The following is a 23,361-nucleotide window of genomic DNA, read 5'->3' on the forward strand; positions in this document are numbered from 1 at the left end:
ATTTTCTTACCTACCTGTTGCCAAAATAGACCTTGTAGGCATGTGGAAATGTAATGGAACCACAAGTATGTAACCGCTGCCTATCAGTTGCTTTATGTCGGTAGTTGAGTACTTTGATTAAGTGTTGAACTTTATACACATTAGCAGAGTGTGTCAGCCTTAAGAGATGCGTCAGATGTTTCACTTTTCTCTTTTTTTTAGCAGTTTCTTGGGGCGTCACCTGGTCTTGCGTACCTGGACAGCCACGCCTCGGAGGACTAAACACTACATTTTCCACACACTGTAGAATTTGAGACACCTGTTGTTTGTAAATGGTCTTGTGACCCTTTCTGGATTGATTTGCAGCACCTTTGGTTTATATGAGGCCATTGCTTCTTCCTCACCAGAGCATTCCTTGGAAGAGAGGAACAAGCTTGTTATCAAATACCAAAATGATGCGAGACCTGATGGCTCAGGGTATCTGATCAGGACATTCCTCAGGCAGAAAAATGCTGTCAAAGCGCACTTTTATCCAAAACCGCTCTGTTACGATGTGTGAAACTAAAGTGTTATGAATAGACGCCACTTAGAAAGAAAGTGGAAAGAAAGAAAAACAATGTCTAGAAACTGTGCAGCTGAATAAATAAACATTGATTGAGATCTTTCTTTCTTTGCACAAGCACATTTTAAAAATGCGTAAAAGCTGTCGTTGTCTACACGTAAAATTGGGTTTGGTTACTCTTGGCTCACATCTCTTAAGTGTCAACAACAAAAAACGATAAAAAGTAAAGGTTCAAAACTGATTCTAAGATGTGAACTTATGGATTCCTTACAATCAGGTCGGGGGTGGGGTTGTTAAAGTGTAGTTAAAACAGGTGTCCCTGCTTGGCTGACAAAACAAAACCAACCAATCAGAGAGGAGGTCAACATTTGTAGAGGAAATAAAACGGCAAAAGGTCTGAAAGCTCACCGAAAACAACCAAACTGGCCAACTGGACAAAAACACCCACAAACCCAGAACCCGGAGACACAGAGAGAAACCCTTACTGAACCTGCACTGACCTCCTGTTGGGACAGGAGACAACAAACCCAGATGTGTTTTCTTTGGTTATGCTGGAATTTATTCATGTGCTGGATTTTTATTTGTGGTATCAAAGTAAACGAGGCTGAACCAATATATGCACATTTGTCCAATTTAGATTTGCAAAAAAAGAAAAACTAGAAAAATATGTATTTTTTTTCATACCCGTTTACAATTGTGTGCTAATTTGCACTGAAATCTGTGGTTGTATCATAACACAGTGGTGACACACATTAAATCATGGATGTTGGCCTTATTTGTTCATTTACTATCTAAACTTTAAATAAACAACAAAAAGGGCCACTCAAAAAAGGCAAACTCATTTTCATTTTGGGCCTTGTAAAGATTGGAAATGTTAGCGACGCTTCAATTTCTCGGCCAGAACTACGACTCAAGGTGGTGAATAAATGCTTTGAAAGAAATAATGAATGAATATACAAAATGTGACATTACTAAATGTGATTTAATACCACTTTGGAAGATGACGGCTCATGCTGTAATGTCACGCTGCTGTTTGTCGTATTCGTGCTGCCGGTGAGTTAGCTTCAGTTGTTTCGGAGCGACTGTGGCCTAATTTCTCCGCCTCAGTGAACCAGGACTATGTGCTGATCGCACAAACGTCCACCTGCATGAATTAACGCGTGACGCTTTTCACAGATTACTCATTTTATTTGACAAAGTGAAATATACACACACAAAAAAAAGGTTGTTACTCAAAAGCTGCGAAAAGTGCCAACGTTTAAAAAAAATACCAGGTAAGTTTATATCTCACCACATTTCAACCATTTTGTTTTCAAGGATCACATCAACAGAACTCCGTGAAAAGAAAACAACAGATAAGGTCTGAAAATGAAAATATTTCCTTTCCTTGGATTGTCTCATAAAAAACGGAAGAAAATATGTTATTTATTTAAAGCAAACAGCTGCAGAGACAGAAGTGGCTGAAACTAACAGCCCTTACAATAATTTATAGCTTCAGGATCGAGGCACTACGTTCCTCTCACACACGCTCACGTTCCTCTCTACTGTCTGCACTCGCTCACACTGACACACATTCAGTCACACTTGGTGCAAATTCAGGTGGTTAAAATCCACAGATAAAAATCGACACACTATTTCACAAGTTATCAAACAAAGCTGAGGTTTTTTTAATACCATGAGGACAAAAACAAAGCTAGAGCTACAAATTAACGGTGATACATTACTGATGTTAAAACTCCTTCGCTTAAAAGATCGACGTTAACATTTCATAAGTTATGAATAAAATCCCAAACTCAACATTCTTTTACGTGTAGTGTGTGACTCAAATGGAGAAAAAAAGTAAACCTAACACAGAGAAAAGCAAAGTTTTCTTTGGAGGAAATGGAGGAGTAAAGAATTCAGCTGATTCTTTTTTTTTTTTTTTTTTTTGAAAACTGAGATTGTGTAGAGGATCTGAAACAGGCTGGCCCTGCTGGATCATCCTCCTTAAAGCTGAGTTGTACCTGGATGCATAAACCAGATTAAAAACTGTCCAGGCGTGTTAATGTGCCACAGTTTCATCCTCCTGTGCCTCCTGCTGCTGCTGCTGGTGTTCTCTCCTCTTCATCGCTTCGAACACCGCCATCTCCTTAGCCTCCTTTTTCTGGTTCCTGGCTTCATACTGCAGCCTGGAAGCCCAACAGATATTTAAACATAAATCAAATAAACAGGTTAAACTGCGCTGCGTCGCTCCGGCGCTGCTGTTTGTACGGCGCGTCACCTGTTTGCGATGATCCTCTGCACAATGTCATCGGTGGTGAGACTGTTCCCGCTGTCGATGGTCCTGAATATCCCCCTCCTCCTCGGCTCCTAAAGGACGAATACACAACTTACTACATCAAAGCAACCAAGAGCCAAAACCAAATGGAGACGTGTATTAAAATATCCCTGCAGAAACTGGGTCTCCTGGCGCCACCTTCAGTTACAAAATAGCAACGTAATAAATGAAGTAATGTAGTGATTACAACTCCTGGGTGCTGAACAGATTGTGTGTGGCAGTACTTTTTGAACATCTTTTTTTGTTGTTGTTGTACTCACAGCGTACGGGTCGACCCCGTCCTTGTCTGGGAACACCTCGGTTTTGCCGTGACAAACCAAATCCACCTGGAAAGTAATAGAAATTCAGAAAACAGCAATAAATGTAGCAACCCTAGTTTATCTAAAGCAGTGAAAGATCAGCATGATGTCATGTCAAACAGCAAGAAAAGGTGTTTAAGTAGTTTTGTTTACCACATCTTTTTAAGTTAGTCTTATTTCATCCTTCAACATTATAAACACCCTATAATTAGTCTTTTGAGTTTTTTTGCAAATATATATAGAAGATAAACTACTATAAGTATTCACAACTTAGAACGTTTCCTAATATTTTGAAGCTCATGCAGAAGTAAGTTTCTATGAACAGATTTTTAATTGCCCAGTTGTATTTACTCTCTGTCGACAGGCGAGTTGAAATTTGGATGGAGAACGCTACGCGATCAAAAACGTTATCATCCAAGAAAAGCTGCGTTTACTGTCTATTACTTGTATTTGTCTTTATCATGTCAATGTACGATACTTTAATCACTTATGACAGCAGAACAGTGACTCTACTTTGCTGAAAATTAAATAACCTGAGAGTTGTTCTTGTTTAGCATGGATAAATTACTTTGATTTCCATCATTTCCACTGGGGAAACATGTCTTCAAATAAAAATTGTGAAGAAACAACTCGCCCGTTAGAAGTTCCACTATATGGAAATTATCAATAAAACAGTCAGACAGAGGCTGACTGACAAGATTTTCAGCGCTATTAAATAAAAACCCGGTCCAGTGAATGACAGTTTTTGGTGTTTTTACACTTTCTTCTTGCATTTGGGATCAATCTGCAGCCATGTTTCGGCCAGACTGCTATTGTTCTCTTTAGCTGACCTACAGATAAAGTAGGTGCTAATTAATTAATTAAGAGAAAGTGAGGAACCCACCTTGAAATGGTCCAACAGGTCCTTGCCCACTGCATAAGGAGCGCCAATCACCACCTCTGACACATACTACACACACACACACACACACACACACACACACACACACGCAGACACACACACACACACACACACACACACACACACGCGCACACACACACACACACACACACACACACACGCAAACAGGGAAGCAATTAGGGAAAACAAAATCTCCCGATATCTTTATTCTACTTTAAACAACTCTTAACCACAAAATAAAGCTAAAACTTTTTGCTTCTGATAGCAGAGCACAGACACCGATTGTGTAACATTGATATAACTGACACCAACACACACACACTCACACACACACAATGCAGTAACAAGGATTCATTGTTCTTGGCTGACCGCTAACTAGCAGGAATGAAGGGCACAGAGCCTAGTTCAGGCCACGGTGCTGCAAACATGAAGAGCAGAAAAGCAGCCCACCACTCTGAGAATCAAGCAGTGTGTGTGTGAGCGTGTGAGCGTGTGTGTGTGTGTGTGTCTGTTTGAATGGGAGCTCACCCGACAGGCGAGGACGCTCAGAGTTCTCTCGTGGATGTTCATGATCGGGTAGTTCTTCCCCTTGTAGCGGTTAACTTCCTGAAGATGGTGGAAGGAGTCAGTGAGTGGTTTTACATTCATATCAACTAGACGTTTAGTTTTGACGGCAGCAGAGGTTTAAAAGTTAAACTGTCTCCCAATCCTGGACAGCAGACGACGAGTTTCCGAGTCCAAACAGGTTAAGTGTGCTTTAACTGATCTTTCTAGTGCAAAAAGAAGTAATTGGAGATTAGTGAGGAGTTCAGCACACCTGATCAAAGTGCAGGCCGACGATAACGTAGGCCCTCTCTGCCTGCTTATAAACCATCTCCAGGAAGTCAACATGGCCGATGTCTGCAGAAGGTCAGAGGTCAAGGCAGAAACATTTCTACACGGCAGCCAGGAGGGAGCTCATAAAACAACACAGCCTCTTCAATTTTGCTGTTGTTTGCTTATATTTTTGTTATTTACTGCAGCAGATTCTCAAAGCAAACAGCATTAAACACATAAAGACGCTAAGACCAGCAGATGGGGCCAATAAGAGAATACGTTCTATACTTTGCTACATCTCTGACCCGGGTTTCGTAAAGCCAGAAATGTGACGGATTCCTTTTTTTCCCTCTTTTCATAGATGTTTAAAAATTGCCAGCAGTTCTCAGTGGATTGCTTTTTTTTTTAGCTCAATTTAAGTAATACAAACAAAACTGCTTTTTTAGAACATGATGCTAGTTTCTATAGCTGTAAATCACATGAAAAAATACATAAACAAAGGCAAACGGTATGCCATTACGCATGCAAAACGCCTGATTCGTATGTGGGCAAACTGCCTCAGAGCAGAGTTTTGCTGTACGGTTAGCAGACTTGTTCCAGGACCAGCTGTGCTGATGTACGCTGTTACAGAATTAGACAAATACCAACATTTAAGCACATTTTCTCGTGTGGCAAAAGGATACGGAAAAGATCAAAAGCTCCCGCCACATAGATGATGGTGTCTCCAGGCTGCGGCTCCTTCCCTGAGGCAAACTGGATGATCTTTTGGGATGTTTGCAGGAACTGAGACACCCCCGTCCACGGACTGTGGACTGTCGCACCCTGAAAAGGCAACAACGGCAGAACTTAACAGAGACTCTCCACTGTCGCTGCGATGACAGTGGAGAGCGAAAGCCGTGTGTAATTTCACGTCTTTCAAGACGGAAACCATTCATTTACCTTTCCAAAGTTGTCAGTGTGGAGCTGGTAATCTGTGTTTTCCTGCAGAGAGAAGCACGCCAGATCAGAGGCACGGTAAGCAACAGCGGACGACGTGCTGAACACAGTAGCGTGAACCTACCATGTTGCTGTGGTGGGCTTTGGTCATCAGCAGCATTCGTCCCACCAGGTCGGTGGTGGAGACGCCCTGAGTGCGTTTACATTCTCTGTAGCGCCCGGCACTCTTAACCTCTGCGTACGTGTCCTTGCCGTCAACGGTTAGCGTGATGTCATCTGACAGACAGAAAGCAGGAGCTCAAACTCTGAAGGAGCTTCCACCAAATCATCTACAGCACTTTACAAAAGTATGCACACTTTGTTCTCATTTTGTCATCCACTAACTTTAACGTATTTTATTGGGATGCTACGTGATGACGTCGTGTATAACTGTGAAATACAAGGGGGAAAAAAATACACAGGTTTCCAAATTTTCAACAGAGAAAATCTGAAAAGTGTGGGGTGCACTTGCACGTAGGCCAAAACGTTGCGTTTTGATCTCATGTGATAGAAGCGCCTTCATCTACATGTTTGTCTGCAGAGTCCACTTCACAGCCTGACCTGTGGAGAACTGGTAACGGGACCCGTTCTTTAATAAAGGCCAGATTTGTTGAGCACATCGCTGGTTGTGTGAAGTGAAGATGTCTGTGAATACCTCAAACTTTTGCCTGGTAGAAAAGTATGGCAAGAAAAAGAAACCTACACAGAATGTGAGACTGAATAGTCCTGTCGCAACAAAATTTAAGACCCGTGACTCACGTATTTAAGGCCAACTTACATTTGCTTTAAGACATTAAAAAGTCTTTATTTTGGATAAATTACCTTAAGACTTTTTGAGCAGAGACCCTGTTCACACTAAGTGTTATTTTGTATTGATTTATCACATCACACCCAAATAAAACAAAGTGGAGTGTATTGTCAAAACGTGACAAAACGCGTGTTAAAACAAAGGCTGCCTCACCTCCATGCACACAGGAGTCACAGTTGTATTTGTCCAAAGTCTCCAGAGTGGTGACATAAGGTGCTCCCTCAACTATCTCATCCACCCACTTGATGGCGCGGACCATCTTGTAGCGTTCTTCCTGAGTGAAAACCGGAGGACCTTTGTGTTTGGAAATCTCCGCTGTGAAAAGAAACTCTTGGAGTCAGATGCTTATTACTGGCATGTCTGCGTCATCACAGCTTTACTTGAAACATAATGATATCTCATGTCTTTATTAATAAAAAAACATTTAAACATGAAGGAGGAGATTCATCTCATGCGCATTGGTCTTACCATCTGTGTGGACCCCAACTATGAGGTAATCTCCCATCGACTTAGCCTGCCGCAGCTGGTTGGAGTGACCGTAGTGCACCATGTCGTAGCTGTGGAAACGAGACACCAAGAGTTTTAAAAACAATAGCTTGAAGAGGGCACTGCTTCAGGTCAAAAGAGATAAAACAACAACCACCCAGAGGGAGGCTGCAGCAACAGCACCCCCGCCGTCAGGCTTTCTTCTTTTAAAAGCAACTATTATCTTTTAAATGTCCTCCAAGCAAAGACGGTCAGGGCCAACTAAACAATCCTTTTTAGGTTGAGTATTAACAATTAAGCTCCATGTTTGAGGCTTTCCAAAATTATCTGAGTTAATTTCACAAAACAGTCTGGTGCTGGTGGGTTGTAGTGATAAAGGTTACTGGGACGAAGGTAATGGCCACAGGCATCCTGTCGGCCACCGATGAGCAATGTTTATTTGACTTCAGTCACTTAGTAACTAAGGCAATCGATGCTTTGCTGTACTAGACCAGGTGTTTGACTCAATCAGAGTCAGGTAAATATGAGGAGAAGCGGCTGCTTTTATCGATACAATTAATAAATAAATAATTTGGACACTTTTGATTTGTAGGGAGTTAAAAATATTTTCCAGCTCTGTAAGATTATAGAAAAAAACCTTTTCTTTACTGAAGTAAAAGTGGATTCCAGCAGCACTTTAAGGCCAGAGATTATCAGAAATATCCAGGAGTTTAGATCCATTTGACCAATCCGATCGCTTTTGTTGTGAATCATGATCGGTGGTGTTGTGGATAAAACGACTCTGTGTCCTTCCTCTGTCTCTTTTATCTGCTCACACTGCCGCTGCTTACATTACCATAACACATGAGACTGGCGACAGTCACACATGAACAAAATGAAACTGATAACCAATACCCTTTAGGGAGCGTCCAGAAATTGGAGAAGATAAAAGCAGAACTCACTCTACAACCTCTGCCTCACTTGGTTGCACAGCTAACGTGAGCTAAATGTGGCCAAAACGCTGCGACGATGAATGTCACTCTGTATCGGTTCCATTTGGATGATTTTGCAACATTTGATCATTTTTGGCATCAAGTCCTGTTTTAAACTTTACAAAACTCATTATATGAGTAAAACTCAGAGGAGCTTTGTGGTCGGGACCCTTAACCGGTGAAACGGACTTGGTTGCTGCACAGAGAAGGCTAAAAAGGTGCACTACAGGAGTGGTCAGAGCCAAAATAAATGACAAAAGATCAAATAAACTGTTGTCTGAAGTTAACAATTAAGCATGTGAATATGTTTGCTTTTGGGAATGGGTCTGAGTTTAATCAGAGGCTTCTTCAGAGTCACTTTAAAACTGACTGCTACAAGAAATCCTTCCTGCCCATCAGTATCTATGACAAATCTGACGAACCTTGAATAATATGAAATACAGTAACACTACATTTCTACACTAGAACAACAATACACAAACTAGAAAATTTCTGAAGAAATTTAATCGGGGCCTGCCAAAGTGTGCCTGTCGGTTGAACCCAGCATTCTGATGCTAAAAATTAGCATCAATGCTAAAGTAAACTACAATGTACTCAATAGCATGTGGAGAGTCACAAGCATATCGAGTAACATGGACTTACTCCATTCAATATCTTAAAATTAGTGTATAAGCTAAAATTAGCCAAAATGCTAATTGTTGTTCAAAAACATATTTCTTCTGCTCTTTTGAAATACTACTTAACTTACAATAAGTACTACTCAACAAGAATTGTGCAGTTATGTTTTTCTGAAAAGTGAAAGCTTTTCTTTTTTTGTCATTGGTGGTAAATATATTGTAAAACAGACATTCAATACAAAAGCAAAAGTCTGATTTATACTACGGAGCAGTTCGCCACCAGAAAAAAGTGCTCATCTCAACACCAAATTAATTATTGTTTATAAAACATAAACTCTTTTGAAATACTATCTGTTTAGACACAAGAAATTTAGTTGGTAAATTTTGCAAAAGTAAAAGTCAGATGTTTACTTTGTGGCACTTTGCTATCAGAAAGCGTGTTCATCTCTTAGAAACTGATTAACAACAAATATTGTTATTGTTCAAAAAACATAAGACTTCTGCTCTTTTGAAGTGCTACTTACCATAGCAATGCATATGAAGCAAGGCAGTGCATTAGCATTAACCTTAGTTAAGTGCTAATTAGCAGTTGTTAATTAGTGCTATCATTAGCATTAGCCTTAGCAGTGCATTAGAAGTAGCCTTTTCCCTAAAATAAGCTTTTTGCAATTTTTCTTATTAGACGTGTTTAGCACACTGAATGGAGGAAATCAATGTAAGACAAGATGTTAGTGATACCTCACTGTGTGCACTTGCAAATTGCAATTTTACTTTTTTATGATTCTTTTGGAGGAATGGCTTCTTTATCACCGAGTTGCCGTTCTGCTCAAACATGTCCAATATTTATTTCATAAATATTGTTATTTCCTGGATTTTTTCTGTGAAGAACCCAGAGAGGGTTATTTGATTGTGCTTTCTGGAAAACAATATTTTTTTACATTTAGGCACTTCTGCAATCGTCACACTTTTTCTGTTACAAACTGACTCAGGCCCCCCACCAGAGAAGGGAAAAGTTATGTGGCCGTCATAGAACAAAGTTTGGGGACCCCTGATCTAAAGAGTGTCTCCAACAGTTAGTGAGCGAAAGACAAAGGTATGTTTAAAAGACATCAATTAGCCTAAACACTTTTTTCCCTGAATGGTAGGAAAAACTGGAGAACCCAGAGAAAACCTATGCATTTAGTTTAAAGAGAGGGTAAGAGGGGTGTGAATAAGACTGACATAACACTGTCATGAACATAAAGAAATCTTTATGAATGTTTATGACAGTTGTCATGAAATGTCATTCGGTAAATAATGACACTTTTAATACAAAGTTGCTCTAAAAGTTCATTTAAAGTGCCAACTTTGCATAATTTTGTAAATAATGGCAATTTAATGCAAAGTTGGCATTTTTAATGGACTTTCCATGCAACTTTTAGAGCAACTTTGCATTAAATGTATCATTATTTACCGAATGACACTTCATGACAACAGTCATAGACATTCATAAAGACTCGTTCATGTTTATGACAGTGTCATGTCAGTCTTATTCACACCCCGTCAAATAAAGTGTTACCAAAGACTGTGTCTATTTAAAGAGTGTCTCCAACAGTTAGCAAGCGAGAGACAAAGGTAAATTTAAAAGACACCAATTAGCCTAGTCACTTTTTTCCCCGAAAGGTAGGAAAAACCGGAGCACCCGGAGAAAACCTATGCATCCCATTTAAAAAGTGTATATTAGAAAGGAACACGATGTTCAGTACAGGTAGGGATACAAATGATTAATTAATGAGTTAATCTAAAGTTGATTAGATTAAAACTGAAAATTATGGTTATGGCCAAACAAAACAAAGTTTATGCGGATGTTATTATTTAATGATTGGAACTGTCCGTCCGTCTGTCTTCTGCTTCTCCATCCGCTTCAGATCGCAGGGATAGCAGCATTAGTAAGGAGGCCCAGATTTTTCTCTCCCCAGCCATTTGGTCCAGGAGTTCCCAGATCAGCTGAGAAACGTAGTCCCTCCAGTGTGTCCTGGGTCTTCCCCTTGGCCGTCTCCCGGTGGGACGTGCCTGAAACACCTCGCCAGGGAGGCATCCAGGAGGCACCCTAACCAGATTTTCCGGCTCAAGAACCTGGCCTTAGATTTGGAGGCACTGATCCTCATCCCGGCCACTTCAAACTCGGCTGCGAATCGCTCCAGTGAGAGCTGTAGATCATGACTTGATGAAGGCAGTAGGACCATATCTTCTGCAAAAAGCAGAGATGCGATCTTAAGGCCACCAAATCGGATCCCCTCAACACCTTGGCTGTGCCTAAAAATTCAGTCAATAAAAATATTGAATAGAATTAGTGGCAAAGAGCAGCCTTGGCGGAGTCCAACTCTCACTGGAAACGAGCCCGAGTTGCTGCCGGGAATGAGGATCAGACTCTGATACTGGTCGTACAGGAAGCTCAGGATCAGATCACCAAGGTCCCCCACCTTCAGCTGCCATCCTTTTGATACTGCAACCCAAAGCTCCATGGGTTAAAGCCCAGCTCCATGATCACAAACGCACCTCATACTGAATTGCTGCGTTTAATCACTAATGGGGGGAATCTACAGTACTCTACTGATGTCCTCCTGCCAGGTTGCTCGCTAATGTTTCTCTGCTGAGCTTCTGTGGAAAAAACCCTCCTGCCTGCCGATGTAAAAGGCCGCATTTCAGGCTTACTTTTGCTAGGCGGTGTTGGCTTCAGCTGGTTTGTGTTGTGAGGTGTTGTGAGGTTGTCTTGAAACACTGGCTCCAACTTGCCTTCACGCTGAAGCAGAATTCTTTGATTACTTGTCGATGGTGGTCTGGGTGGCTGGAAGGTTTTTTCCTGGATCGGTGGTAGAACTGTGACTTTTTGATCGTTGGTTTGTGTTTCATCTTTTGGTCCTTCCAAAGCAATATCATCTTCAACCTGAGTCTCCTTGCTTTTCATTAATTTCTTCAAATTCTCATGTTGTATCTTCGCATTCATATACAAATCTGTCACCTTAAGCACTTGGTCATTGGCTTTTTTAATGTCATCTAGATACCTCGGCCTGTATTCAAGTAGTAAGTCTAATTGATTTTTTAGGTATGTATTTTCTGTCTCCAGGTTTAAAATATGATATTCTGTGTGGGGTGAACTTTTCTTTGCAGCAGCAGCTGCAGCCGCTCTCTGTCGTCTCGTCTTGGAGGTCTCACCTTTATACTTCTTGACTTTACTCAAATTGTGTTGTTGTTTTTTCTTCAGATCTGTTAATGTCCTCTTTTGGTGTTTTTGCACAGCTAATACACCTGTAGATGAATTTATCGTTGCTTTAAACGGTTGCTTAGTGGCTTCCTCCATTGGATTTTTTGGAAGTTTTTTCTCAACACTTTTATTTTCCTTCTCTGCCTCTTTCAATTGCTTTTCCAGAGCTTTTACCTTGCCCTCAAGACGTCTGTACTTGTCATTTTCTCTCAAAATCTCTTTATTCTTCATGACGATGTCGTCAGTCTTTCGGGAGATTGTAAACTCAAGTTTCTTCACTTCACTTTGGTGCTTTTCAATCTTCACTTTATATGCTCTGATTTCAGACATCATTTGCCTTTTTTCTGCCTCAATCTTCTCAATCTGTAGTTTTGAGTCCTTCTCGAGGTTTTTTAAAGAGGTCTGAAGCTCTTTGACTTTATTTTTGTTGTTTACCTCAGACAACTGAGTCCTGTGGGAACTCCAGTTCTCTACCTCGTGTTTTAACTTTGGTATTTTCTGACTTTCCAGGTTTTTCTTGAGGGAGCAGTTTAGCTCTTTGGTGATTGAATTGATTTTCTTATTTAAAAGCTCAATTTGTTCATGAGCTTTTTCCAAATCCTCCTGCAGTGGGTTCTGCTCAATCAGTAATGCAGATCTCTCCCTAAGACTTTGTAAAAAATCTATAACCAAGATAACCAATTCATCTTTAGTCATTTGTCTAATTTCAGACTGTGTTAATGAATCAATGTCAATTTGCGACATTTTGACTGTCCAACCGATGTATCAGAAAAGCTACGAAAAAAATGCAATGTTAAATCCAATACGGAAAAACCAAAGCTGCTACTTCTACAAATTAGATTCAGATGCAGAACATTCAAGGCATCTGTTTCTTATGACATCACAACACTTTGACATCATCAGATTCCATCAGTGGAATAATGTAATGTATGCTATGTTGCTAGGGAACTGAAAAGCCAGCTCACTTGTACAAAACAGCCAAATCTTACAAGCACATATCACAAACAAAAATTTTTGCTGCACAAACGTAGCACAAATGTTTGACACCAAGTTTGTCTGATTTGAAGAAGGTGGGGGGGCCAACTTCATTCAGGTTATCTTGAGAGACTAGAAGTCAGTGATTACACTAAGAGAAAGAAAGAAACAAAGGGGCTTACAGAATGACATGAACATTACATCAAGTGATTATTAGTAGATATTAAATTCCTGAATTTAAGGTGGGCCCTTTAGTTTAACCAAGCATCCACCTCTGGAAAGAGTCAGGAACATCCTTTGTACAAACCTGACATTTTGAACTGAGAATGATGTGTGATTAACCTACAGTGCAATGACAAAAGCACAACCCCAGTGTGTCTCATTGACTGACTTTTATCAATTTTGCACATCTCCTTCTCACTCACGGTTCAAAATAAAAAAAATAAAAAATAAAGACTATGGAAAATAGGTTTTTTTTAGCAAATGTTCAATCTTCATACTAATGGTTTTAATTCACATTCAGAAATAACATTTTTATGTAAGTGAAATAATAATCCCAGAAAATATGTGTTACCCAGAATGCATTGCAAGAGCTGAGCCGAAACATTTTAAAGTAATTGTGGCATTTACAATGTGTTTGTTCTCTCAAATGAACCTAAAAACTTGCCGGCATCCTGCAAGTTTTAGTTCTCTCCCTGGTTTAGCACACCTGGATCAAATGATGGCTCATTAGAGGCCTAAGAGGAACACTGACAAGCTGAAAAGGTTATAACTACCACCATGGAGATAACTAAAATATGCAGGATGTCGGCCCTTGAGGACCGACCTTCGGCACCCCTGATATAATAGAATGCAGCTGCATGCCGGGAGCCGTTGCCATGGTAATTAATGATCGTCCTACAGAATGGATAAAGAGACTTGATATCTTTATCTTCGGTCTGAAGCACCTTGACAGGCAACTATATCTCCTAGAAAAATTTTGAAAACATTTTACGAGAGAAGGCACGTGTATCTATGTCATGACCGACTTTGAGACCAATAGAGCGATATTTGCATTTATGAGGACGAGTTAAAGTCAGAAATCCACTGTGCTGTGTGTGTGTCAGACAGACAGATTCTTTGAAAAACGAATCCTATCCTTATGAGACACCCAGTCTCCTTTTTTGCAATTTTGTCCTATTTTAACTCCAAATCCCACTAAAAATAGTAGCTCCCTTCTCGGGATCAAGCTGAACGTTTTGATACCACTTTTGTGGGTGTGCACGCAGCGGTACGAGCCGCATTAAGGGTGAAGGAAGAAGAATAAATAAGTGTAAAGAAACGCCTTTTTGGGTGTAGAATAGGTTCCTGTCATGCATTGCTTGGGCAGACCCCAATAATACCATAACACTACATTTTATAAATGATCAGGAAACCCCAAAAAAAAATAGGTTAAGTTTTGAAGCAGAAGCTGTCAGAATGTGTATTTGATTATATTACTCATCAAAATGATTTGTTTCTGGTTATGTCAAATGTTGAGTGCACGGTGTTTTTTATGACTGAAATGTGCTAAACTTGATTCATAACTTCCAAAAACAGATACATGATTCTGCAACACGAATCAGTTTTCTGAGCAGCAGAAGCATGATCCAAATCATGCAGAACTCCTAATCTAATAACACCAACAAGACCTTATGGTTTTACCAAATAATTTCCATCTGACAGCTTACAAATGCACTTAAATACGTGAGTTTAAGTCTTTATTTATGCCAGTAAAATGTGTGAGAAAAAAAAATATTGTTTCTCCTGGAGTCTGACAGCAGGACTTACTATGCAGGCTAATTAGAATATAACTACATGTTATGTTACATTTAAACCAGCTATCAAACGCCTGTTTGCTGCCAGAATGCCTGTGAAATAGTTTACCTAGAACAAACACTCAATACGATAAGAATTAAAGGCACAGGAGCATTGGGATATTATAACTAACCCCTGGGCATAATATTTTATGGAGAGAGAGCTACTAGATTAACATAATTTATTACATTTAATTTAGATAGTTATATATTTAGAGTATTCTCGTGACCAAATATCAATTAATATGCAAAATACATAGAAAAGCTATCACAACACATCGGTTATACTCCTGTCATTAACTGTTGAGTAGCATGCTAACGGTAGTAGCATGCTAGTCAGCCGACTTATTTCCTGCTGGGGTTTTCCACAAAGACAGCTTTAAACCAGACAAGCTTACCTATACCACTAATACCAGTATAAGCAGACAGAATCCGACTCACCATCCATCGCACCACAACCGGACCACCCTCTTCCTTTTCTCCGGGCTACACGCGGAGGTACCCGGCAAACTGCAACCGGCTTCTCCGCTCTGATCCTCGTTAGCGTAGTGTCCGTTTTTGATCATTTCTACGAGTTTACAGAGATACGTTTAATGTTTTGGAGCTGCTTTGTGTTTTAGAAAGTTATTACAATCTGTGCTGAAAGAATTAAACAACAAAAGTCTTCAACAGGTCAGCTCCGCTTCTGGTGATCGGACGGAATGTCACTGAACAGCGGCCAACGCCTCCGATTGCGTCACACCGATCGAATGTTCTCACGATGACGTGGTGATTGCATAATTAATCCAAAAAGAGATTTAAAGAAACACAGCCCTAATTTAAACCAAAAACGTTTGACTTAAGTTTAGAGATAAACTGACGCATTTGTAAATTTTTTAAATGTGAAAACTCCTAAAGTTGTAATTTCACGCAAATTTCCAAGTCTAAGTTGGAATTTATGCTTAACCTCAAGTCTTTTTTTTAACCACGTTTGTAAAATTAAAAGCCAATGTATACCACTGATTTAAAAAAAAAAGTGTTGTAATTTTGGTAAAATTACAACACGAAACTTATTAAAAATTATGCTTCAAGGTTCCTGCAAATTAATGTGCTTGATAGGAATAGGCAGTACAGAATATAACACATCTTAAAATCCTTAAATGAAAAAAAAAATTATAAACTTTAAAAGAAACACTGGGTATGCATTTTAGATATTTGTACGATCCTATTGCCATGTACTGATACCCACAAGAACATTCTGTTCATTTAGCGTAAGCCAGGTTTATATTTGGGAGGGCGGGGGGGGGGACTGTATTATGTGCTCCTCACCCCTCTTGTGCTTTAGATTGTGTCTGATGAGGTCATTGGTTTGCATGATTTTAATCATGAGATTGGTCAAGCTGCTCTCCTATAGACTTCCACAGTGTGACGTAACAGCAGAGAATGTGATCCAGGAGACAATCAGGGTGATACTTCGTCAACCCAGAACTGAGACTGCATTTCATACGTCAAGTAACAACCTCCATTCCTTAACCATAGACAAATGGCCAGGCCATCGGGGTTGGGCTCCACAGAATTGTTGGTACATCGCAATCAGAGATTCACACCTATTGTCCAATCAAGTCTCTCTTCTCTGTCCAGAACCTATAAAAGGAAGCCAGATCCACTGTTGGTCAGAGCAGATTTGACAGACTCCATTGACTCTGTATTTCTGTTCTCACCTTGCAAGGTTCTAATATATTTCTTATTTCTTCTCATCCAGACTCTTGTAAAAGCATTTTTTTCCCAGCCCAGGACCCACAGAAGGAACTCAGCATAAGCAACAAAAGTTTTTAATATTCTGGTTTTTGTTTAGCATCTGAATATCATCTTCAAAAAGAAAAATGTTTAAGTTTAATACCAGATGGTAGTGATAAACCATCAACAAACCATCTTAACATACAATTCTAATACACAGTTCTCCAGCTGCTCATGTTCCACACATTCCAGCAAGATACTGCTCTTGTAATTAAACCTGCTAGCATTAAAATGCCAAGAAAACAAACAAAATGTTTTATAAACACTAGCACCTCTGGTGTTCTTAAACGAGTTAAAGCATTAAACGGTAAACATTGTTTTTTTTTTTTTTGTCTTATAAACAAATGCTCTACAAAATGCACCAAGGGAAAGCAGAGTCGTCTTCACATTCAGGTTTAACACTGTTTTCAGTTTTAGCAACTGTGAACCCAATGGGCTCATTATAGCTGTTCCCTGTTTTTGATTTAATAAATTACACCATGGTCGCAATAACAAATGACCTTCCTGAGACAAAAAAATAATCAATGTAATTGTTACTAACCAAAGAAAACATTACGTTACCACATAAAATAAGAAGTAACCAACATATGAGTAAAGTATGGCACTCTTCTTTTCTGACACCTCTGTAAACAAATAAAGATAATTGTAAAATAACCCAAAACGTATACAGTAATGTGATGGTAGGTTACAGAACGACTACCAAGTTTAAGAAATAGTGTACGTAAACTACAATCCCTTCAAAATAAACACAAATGTACAGCAATGTAAAAAATAAAATGTATACAACTTTAACAAGCAACTTTTGAAAAATGGAGTAAAAATATATCTTTTGCATGTAGAAAATTTATCAACAGTACAAAACTCAAATTTTTTTTGCTGCCTTGCTTCTTCTGAAACGTTTCATTGACAAACAAAAGTCTAATTTTTCCCAAACAAACACTAAGGTAATTGACACTTTATACAGCAGCACCAGAAGAACGATAATCATGTTTATCTAGTCAATCTCCTACCAGCAGGCAACATTGCTAAATCAAATTAGTTGCACAAAGGGTTGAAGAAAAAAAAAAAAAAAAATTAAATTTAAAAAAAGCTAACATGGTGCCGTGCATGAATGTGGCGCATTCAGATGAGTAAAAAGTGCAGGAGTGTTTTCATTACTGTCCAAAACCTGAAAGCTTCTTTCTTCAGGATCTTTCTAAGACTTTTTAACCAACATTTTTGTTTATAGTAAATTTCCATTGCTCAGTAATCCCACAGCAACTGAAGTGGGTTAAAATTGCAGTTCTTATTAACCCCGATCTGGCAACTGCTGTACAAAAGGTAGCATTAAAAAAAAAAAAAAAACTGCTACATGACGGGAGCTACTTTTAGTTCCTGCTGCTGCGACAGAATGAATGTAGAACAAAATAACAGTGCAAAGAGCTTTCTGTAAATCTCATCACTCATACACATGCTGCATGTGTATATTTATAATTTCAATACAGGCAGCAGCAGCATCTTAAAGCTGGAGCCTGCGCTCATCAATAAGATAAGGAACATAAATCACTGGTAGCACCTGAATGCACTTCATCATCTAAAAAGAACCTTCCCTCAGTTATGCTGGTTTTTTCTTTTTTTTCCTCCTGCCTTTGTTGTAGCCTCGACCGAACCAGCCGCCCTGCAGCGACAAGGTTTCCTCCGATGGCTGCTGCTGCTGCTGGTTCTCGGCGGAGGGGCTTTCCTGGCCGTCGGAGGCAGCTAAGACCTCACGGTTATGGCTTTGAACTTCTTCTGGGCGAAGAGGCGTGGCTAGTTTGAAAATAGGGTCTTCTGCTCTGAGGAGACAATCACAAAGAAAGAAAAAATTTTAAAAACGTAGACAATCAGCCATTTTGGTTTGTTGTTTACATTTTTGCGTTCCGTCATAAAAGTATAGTGGCTTGCAAAATGATTCAACCTTACTATTGCAAACTTACTAAAATAAAGTTACAGGACTGACCAATCTATATAAAAAAAAAGTGCGGCTTGTAGTCCAATAAACACCATACATGCAGTAGTGCAACCAACTGCCTTCAGACGACATCTAATTAGTAAATAGAGTCCTCCTGTGCGAATACTAATCTCCGTATAAATCCAGCTGTTCTTCGTATAAATCCAGCTGCTCTGTGAAGACAATTACAATGGAAAGGTTTAGGTCACATAATATGTGTGAATTTGAGAATGGCTCAGTCAAAGTCCAGACTTGAATCCAGTTGATAATCTGTGACAAATCAAAAGTAATGTTCTCGTTCCCATCTGATTGAAATTGAGCTGTTTCACAAAGAAACAAAACTTCACACTTTTTAGATTTTTTTTAAAGAAAGAAAAACATGTACAAATGTCCTTCTTCTTCGTAAACCTAAACTATGTTGCGTTAGTATATAAAATAAAATTCGAAGATTAAGGTCGCAATGAAAAAAGGCTCAAGGGGTATGAACACTTTTACAAGCCAATGACGCTGTGAGTGTTTAACAAAGACGAGTTGTTGTAATTTATATCGGCACGCGATTTATTTTGGCACTGTTCACCATTACCGGTGTTACGTCAATCCGCGTTTCCCCATCAGATACGGTTCCCCCTGCGTCTTCTTGCCGCTCCGCCCTCGCGGTAAAATATGTGATTGCTAGTGATGAGCACTGAGAAATTTCTCAGTGTAACAAGCACACGCTTGTTTGGCGCGCTTATCTGGGGAACTACGGACACCGTGAAAGCTCAAACAACATGCTTCGGCAAAGTTCACACTTTCTTCACGTTTTTGCGTGAAACTAATAATAATAATAAATAAATTCATATATAAGTGCTATGTGAATTAAAAACAGGGCAATGCATTTTAATGCTCAATATTACCCATCAGATACCGTTCCCCCACTGTAAAACAGTGGGAACAGTATCTGATGGGTGATTTATGGCCATCAGATACCGTTCCCCCTATGTTAAAATCACCCATCAGATACCGTTTCTACTATGTTGGGAACGGTATCTGATGGGTGATTTATGGCCATCAGATACCGTTCCCCCACTGTCAAACAGGGGAAACGATGGGTGATTTTAACTTAGGGGGAACGGTATCTGATGGGTAATAATGAGCATTAATATACGTTGCCCTGTTTTTAATTCATATAGCACTTTCTATCTATCTACAAACATATATTATTTATTATAATTATAATATATATAGCATATATATATTTATTTATTATTAACATTATTATTATTATTAGTAGTAGTATTATTATTAATTTCACGCAAAAACGTGAAGAAAGTGTGACAACTTTGCAGAAGCATGTTGTTTGAGCTTTCACGGTGTCCGTAGTTCCCCAGATTAGTGCGCCGAACAAGCGTATGCTTGCTACACTGAGAAAGCACGTGATGAGCTTTCTCAGTGCTCAGCACGAGCACGCGCGTATTTTGCCGCGGAGCGGCAAGAAGACGCAGGGGGAACCATATCTGTTGGGGAAACGCGGATTGACACAACACCGGCATCTCCAACAGAAACATCCACTTATGTCCTTATCAGAGGAAGTTAAATGGAGCATCATTTGCAACCCTGTTGCTTTATCCAATCCATACCTGTCGTATTCAGGAATCTGGAAGTTCAGCTCCTCCATGAGGAGAATCATGACATCGTCACACTTGCCGTGAATTTTCAGCATGGCCAGATCATCTTTTGGCGTCCACTGAAAACAGAAACAGGAACATAAAGTCTGGCGCAGAACATGAAGGCATTTAAAAAGCAACCATCAAGTCGACCGTACCTGAAGATTCACAATGTAGAGTTTGGGCCTTTTGTTTGCGGGCCTACTCATGGACCACAAGCAAGCATATTTCTTCAGCACCTGTTGAAGGAAAAAAAAAAAAGTCAAAACTCATTTATGTTAGATGTGTTTAGGTAGCAAACAACTAGACTTTCTGTCACAACTATTAATGTTACTGGTTGATGAGCTGTCTCAGAAATGATTGTGATTCAAGATTATTTCCAAGCAATATATTGATAACAACGTAAGTTCAGCCTCTCAAAGACTAATAAACTTTCATGTTGCACAGGACACGCCACAATGGAACTGGAAGACATTTTGAATATTTAAAATAAAACACAATAACCAACAAAGAGGAAATACAAAACCTGCCTTCAGACTGGAGCCCAAGCAGAGTATGACGTCGGCCTCGTTGGCAGCCTCCGCCGCTCCCTTCCAGTTCAGAGGTTGTTCCAGGGTCCCACGTTCCCCAAAGTGCACTATGGTGTCTCTCAGCTCGCTGCCACAGTGGCTGCAGCGGCGCCCTGTCCCGTGGCGGTGCAGCGACGTCCGCTCCGTCACGTCAAATAAACGCACAAACTCCCTGGCCGGAGAACAGGAAGTGCACACCTGGAAACAGAGACGGTCGGTGCGACTCTGCTTACTTAGGGAGAAACTTCAGCAAGACGGTTTACGAAACAAGTCATTCATTTTGTCTAGCAAAAAAAAAACTTAACTTACAAACCTGTAATCTGTGAAAACAGATGCCTTTTAGTTGTAACAATAATGAGAACAGCCTGTCTAAATCCTATCTGGTTATTAAATAAGAAAGCCGCGTCTCACCTCCACATTCCCACAAACTCATTCCAAAAACAGGTTTATGTAAATCTCTGACCAGAGCTACAGGTCAGTTTGAGAGGCCGAAACAAACATCACAAGGCCTAAATCAAAATAAGAACATAGGTAAAAGCATCCATGACGTTGGATCCCAACTATAATCAAACACAAACAAATAGTGAAGTCAAAAATTCAGTAGCATGTAAAAAAAGACATTCTACAATGTCCACTGCTTTTGCAAGAAGAACAAAAACTGAACTGTCTGACAACAACATCCTGACTTACTGGAAAGTAGAAATAATTTTAGTTTTAAGTGACAAAAATCAGTGAGAGACAAAAAAAAGAAGCCATGGTAGAGGAGTGTTACCTCGATGAACATGTTGCCATGGAGCTCAGACAGAGCGTGTCTAGGCAGACCGCTTCGCAGGTGAAGTCCATCGCAGTTCTGAGAAACGACATGTTTCACCTAAATTGGGAGAAAAAAAAAGAAGACATTTAGATGTTCCTGGAAGAAAGGGAACAAACATCACCACCTTTTTGGGTTTTAACATACGAGCGTCTCTTTATGCAGCATCCTGATACACATGTGTGTGACGGTTGGTGCAGCTTTGCTCAAGTCTGAAGAGCTATAAAAGAAAACAGAAACAAGAGAGCAAAAATCAGTTCAGAATATTTCTGGAAATGGCTTTCAATTTCCGTCAGCAGATATAACTCACCTTACGGTGCGGCCCTTCTGCAGCTGCGTCCACACCCCGTTAGGGCCTCTGTAGTCTGGGATGGAGGCTGCCTAAAATTAAAGTAGTCATCACTTCTGGGAAACCTTTAAGTCACAAAAACACAGAGGAAGAAAGGTCCTGCATACCGTGCTGATTCCTGCTCCAGTATAAACCACCAGGTGATTGGCTTGCTTGACAGCTGCAGCCAGCTGCTTGACTTTACTCTTCAATTCATCAGCATCGTCAAACACCTGCAAACAGCACATAAGGATAAATATGCTAGACATATTAGAAATCAGGCACCAAAGAGAACACATAGGCTCATTTATAACTTTTATTTATCTTTATTGACACATCACGATCTCAGCTAATGGGAGGACCCCAGTATGGAACCCTGAGGTACCCCACTTGTGATTTTGAGTCTGTTCTGGTTGTAAAAAAGGGACCAATGATCATACATTTATACCTGACTGACAGGTGTAGATGTTCTCCTAGTGACAAAAATTACTGGCCTGCAAGAGTATTTTCATTTGTATTTTTCAATTTGGTAGTTTGCTGCTGAGCTCATTCATTCATCCATCAATTGGTCTCACCTCCTCCTGCTTCCTCTTCAGGACATTTCTTCGAATCTGCCTCCTGCAGAGCTCGTCCACGGCCTCTCTGTGTAGCAGCAGCGCTGCGGCCTCTTCCTCCGACCGCTCAGCTTCAGGCTTCTTCAGAACCCGTCCGACCTGCGGAACAACCGAGAACCCCATGGAAACCACAGATTTAAAGCCCCGACTGCTAGATTAGCCTGCTAATGCGGTACACCGCTATCTAATTACGCTTTTCAAATGTCGTCTTACCAGTCGGAAAACTTTTCTCTCTCTTTCACGTTGTAGTATTTTGGCTTTTTCCAACGCTTTTCTCTCCGTCCGGGATGAATTCCCGGTCTCCGGATCCTCCTCCATTCCGACTCCGGTTAGCTGGAAACAAGCTAATCTATTCAAAACAAAGCGACCGAGAGCGGAGGCGGACGTTAGGAGAGTAATCAACACGATGAGGCGACCGACAGCGACCCCTGCTGCACGGGGTGTGAAACTGCACTTAGATTCAGAAAGTTTAGAAAACAAATCCTTCCAAATAAACCAGTAAAGAAACTGAACTGTAAATGGATAGCATCTCGTTTCCATAACTTTAATTTCTAACCTACTGAAATTAATTCCATATCAATATTGCCATGTTTTGTTGCTACCTTTGGCATTTTGTCTGCCATCTCATTTCCATTTACCCCAATATTTACTAGTATTCACAAAAATACTACCATAAACCTCATTCTTTGTGTTTTATACATCGTCTGCTGTAACTGAGAATATATACTCTATCCTCTGAATTACCGTTATGTAAACTTTGCAATAATGAACTTCTGAACCAGTGATTGTTTTAAGTGACCTATCGTACATCACTCACCCTTTTAACCACTGTAAAAAAAAAATAAAAATCTGGAATAAATGCC

The 23,361-nt window shown here is 40.0% G+C and overlaps 2 protein-coding genes across 2 annotated transcripts; both read right to left on the minus strand.

Annotated features, from left to right (window-relative positions):
* Positions 1-1,708: 1,708 nt before the first annotated feature.
* On the minus strand, positions 1,709-15,536 carry pcyt2 (phosphate cytidylyltransferase 2, ethanolamine). The gene is made up of 12 exons (XM_008410463.2): positions 15,227-15,536; positions 7,126-7,214; positions 6,811-6,972; positions 5,935-6,086; positions 5,814-5,855; positions 5,558-5,696; positions 4,876-4,958; positions 4,587-4,664; positions 4,041-4,106; positions 3,119-3,184; positions 2,802-2,890; positions 1,709-2,709 (listed from the first exon to the last, which is right to left on the minus strand). Exons 1-12 carry the CDS (start codon positions 15,349-15,351, stop codon positions 2,583-2,585), a joined length of 1,218 nt encoding a protein of 405 aa, XP_008408685.1. The 5' UTR covers positions 15,352-15,536; the 3' UTR covers positions 1,709-2,582.
* A 1,044-nt stretch (positions 15,537-16,580) lies between these two features.
* On the minus strand, positions 16,581-23,300 carry sirt7 (sirtuin 7). The gene is made up of 10 exons (XM_081606220.1): positions 22,712-23,300; positions 22,460-22,597; positions 22,013-22,117; positions 21,867-21,937; positions 21,704-21,776; positions 21,518-21,616; positions 20,707-20,943; positions 20,335-20,415; positions 20,150-20,256; positions 16,581-18,375 (listed from the first exon to the last, which is right to left on the minus strand). The coding sequence occupies exons 1-10, from the start codon at positions 23,036-23,038 to the stop codon at positions 18,156-18,158; spliced, it is 1,458 nt and encodes a 485-aa protein (XP_081462346.1). The 5' UTR covers positions 23,039-23,300; the 3' UTR covers positions 16,581-18,155.
* Between the last annotated feature and the right edge of the window lie 61 nt (positions 23,301-23,361).

The sequence above is a fragment of the Poecilia reticulata genome, chromosome 1 (genome assembly GCF_904066995.2).
Source record: "Poecilia reticulata chromosome 1, P_reticulata-male-v2, whole genome shotgun sequence".
Taxonomy (NCBI): domain Eukaryota; kingdom Metazoa; phylum Chordata; class Actinopteri; order Cyprinodontiformes; family Poeciliidae; genus Poecilia; species Poecilia reticulata.

What these genes read in the sequence shown, in the direction of transcription:
- pcyt2 (XM_008410463.2), bottom strand. Translation starts at nt 15,351, where the DNA reads ATGATCAAAAACGGACACTACGCTAACGAGGATCAGAGCGGAGAAGCC. An exon ending in AGTTGGGGTCCACACAGATG is followed by an intron (nt 6,973 to 7,125) that starts GTAAGACCAATG and finishes TTCTTTTCACAG; the next exon opens with CGGAGATTTCCAAACACAAA. An exon ending in CAGAGGATCATCGCAAACAG is followed by an intron (nt 2,710 to 2,801) that starts GTGACGCGCCGT and finishes TTGGGCTTCCAG; the next exon opens with GCTGCAGTATGAAGCCAGGA.
- sirt7 (XM_081606220.1), bottom strand. Translation starts at nt 23,038, where the DNA reads ATGGAAACGAGATGCTATCCATTTACAGTTCAGTTTCTTTACTGGTTT. An exon ending in ATGGCAACATGTTCATCGAG is followed by an intron (nt 20,944 to 21,517) that starts GTAACACTCCTC and finishes CTCTGTTTCCAG; the next exon opens with GTGTGCACTTCCTGTTCTCC. An exon ending in CAGATTCCTGAATACGACAG is followed by an intron (nt 18,376 to 20,149) that starts GTATGGATTGGA and finishes TTGTCTCCTCAG; the next exon opens with AGCAGAAGACCCTATTTTCA.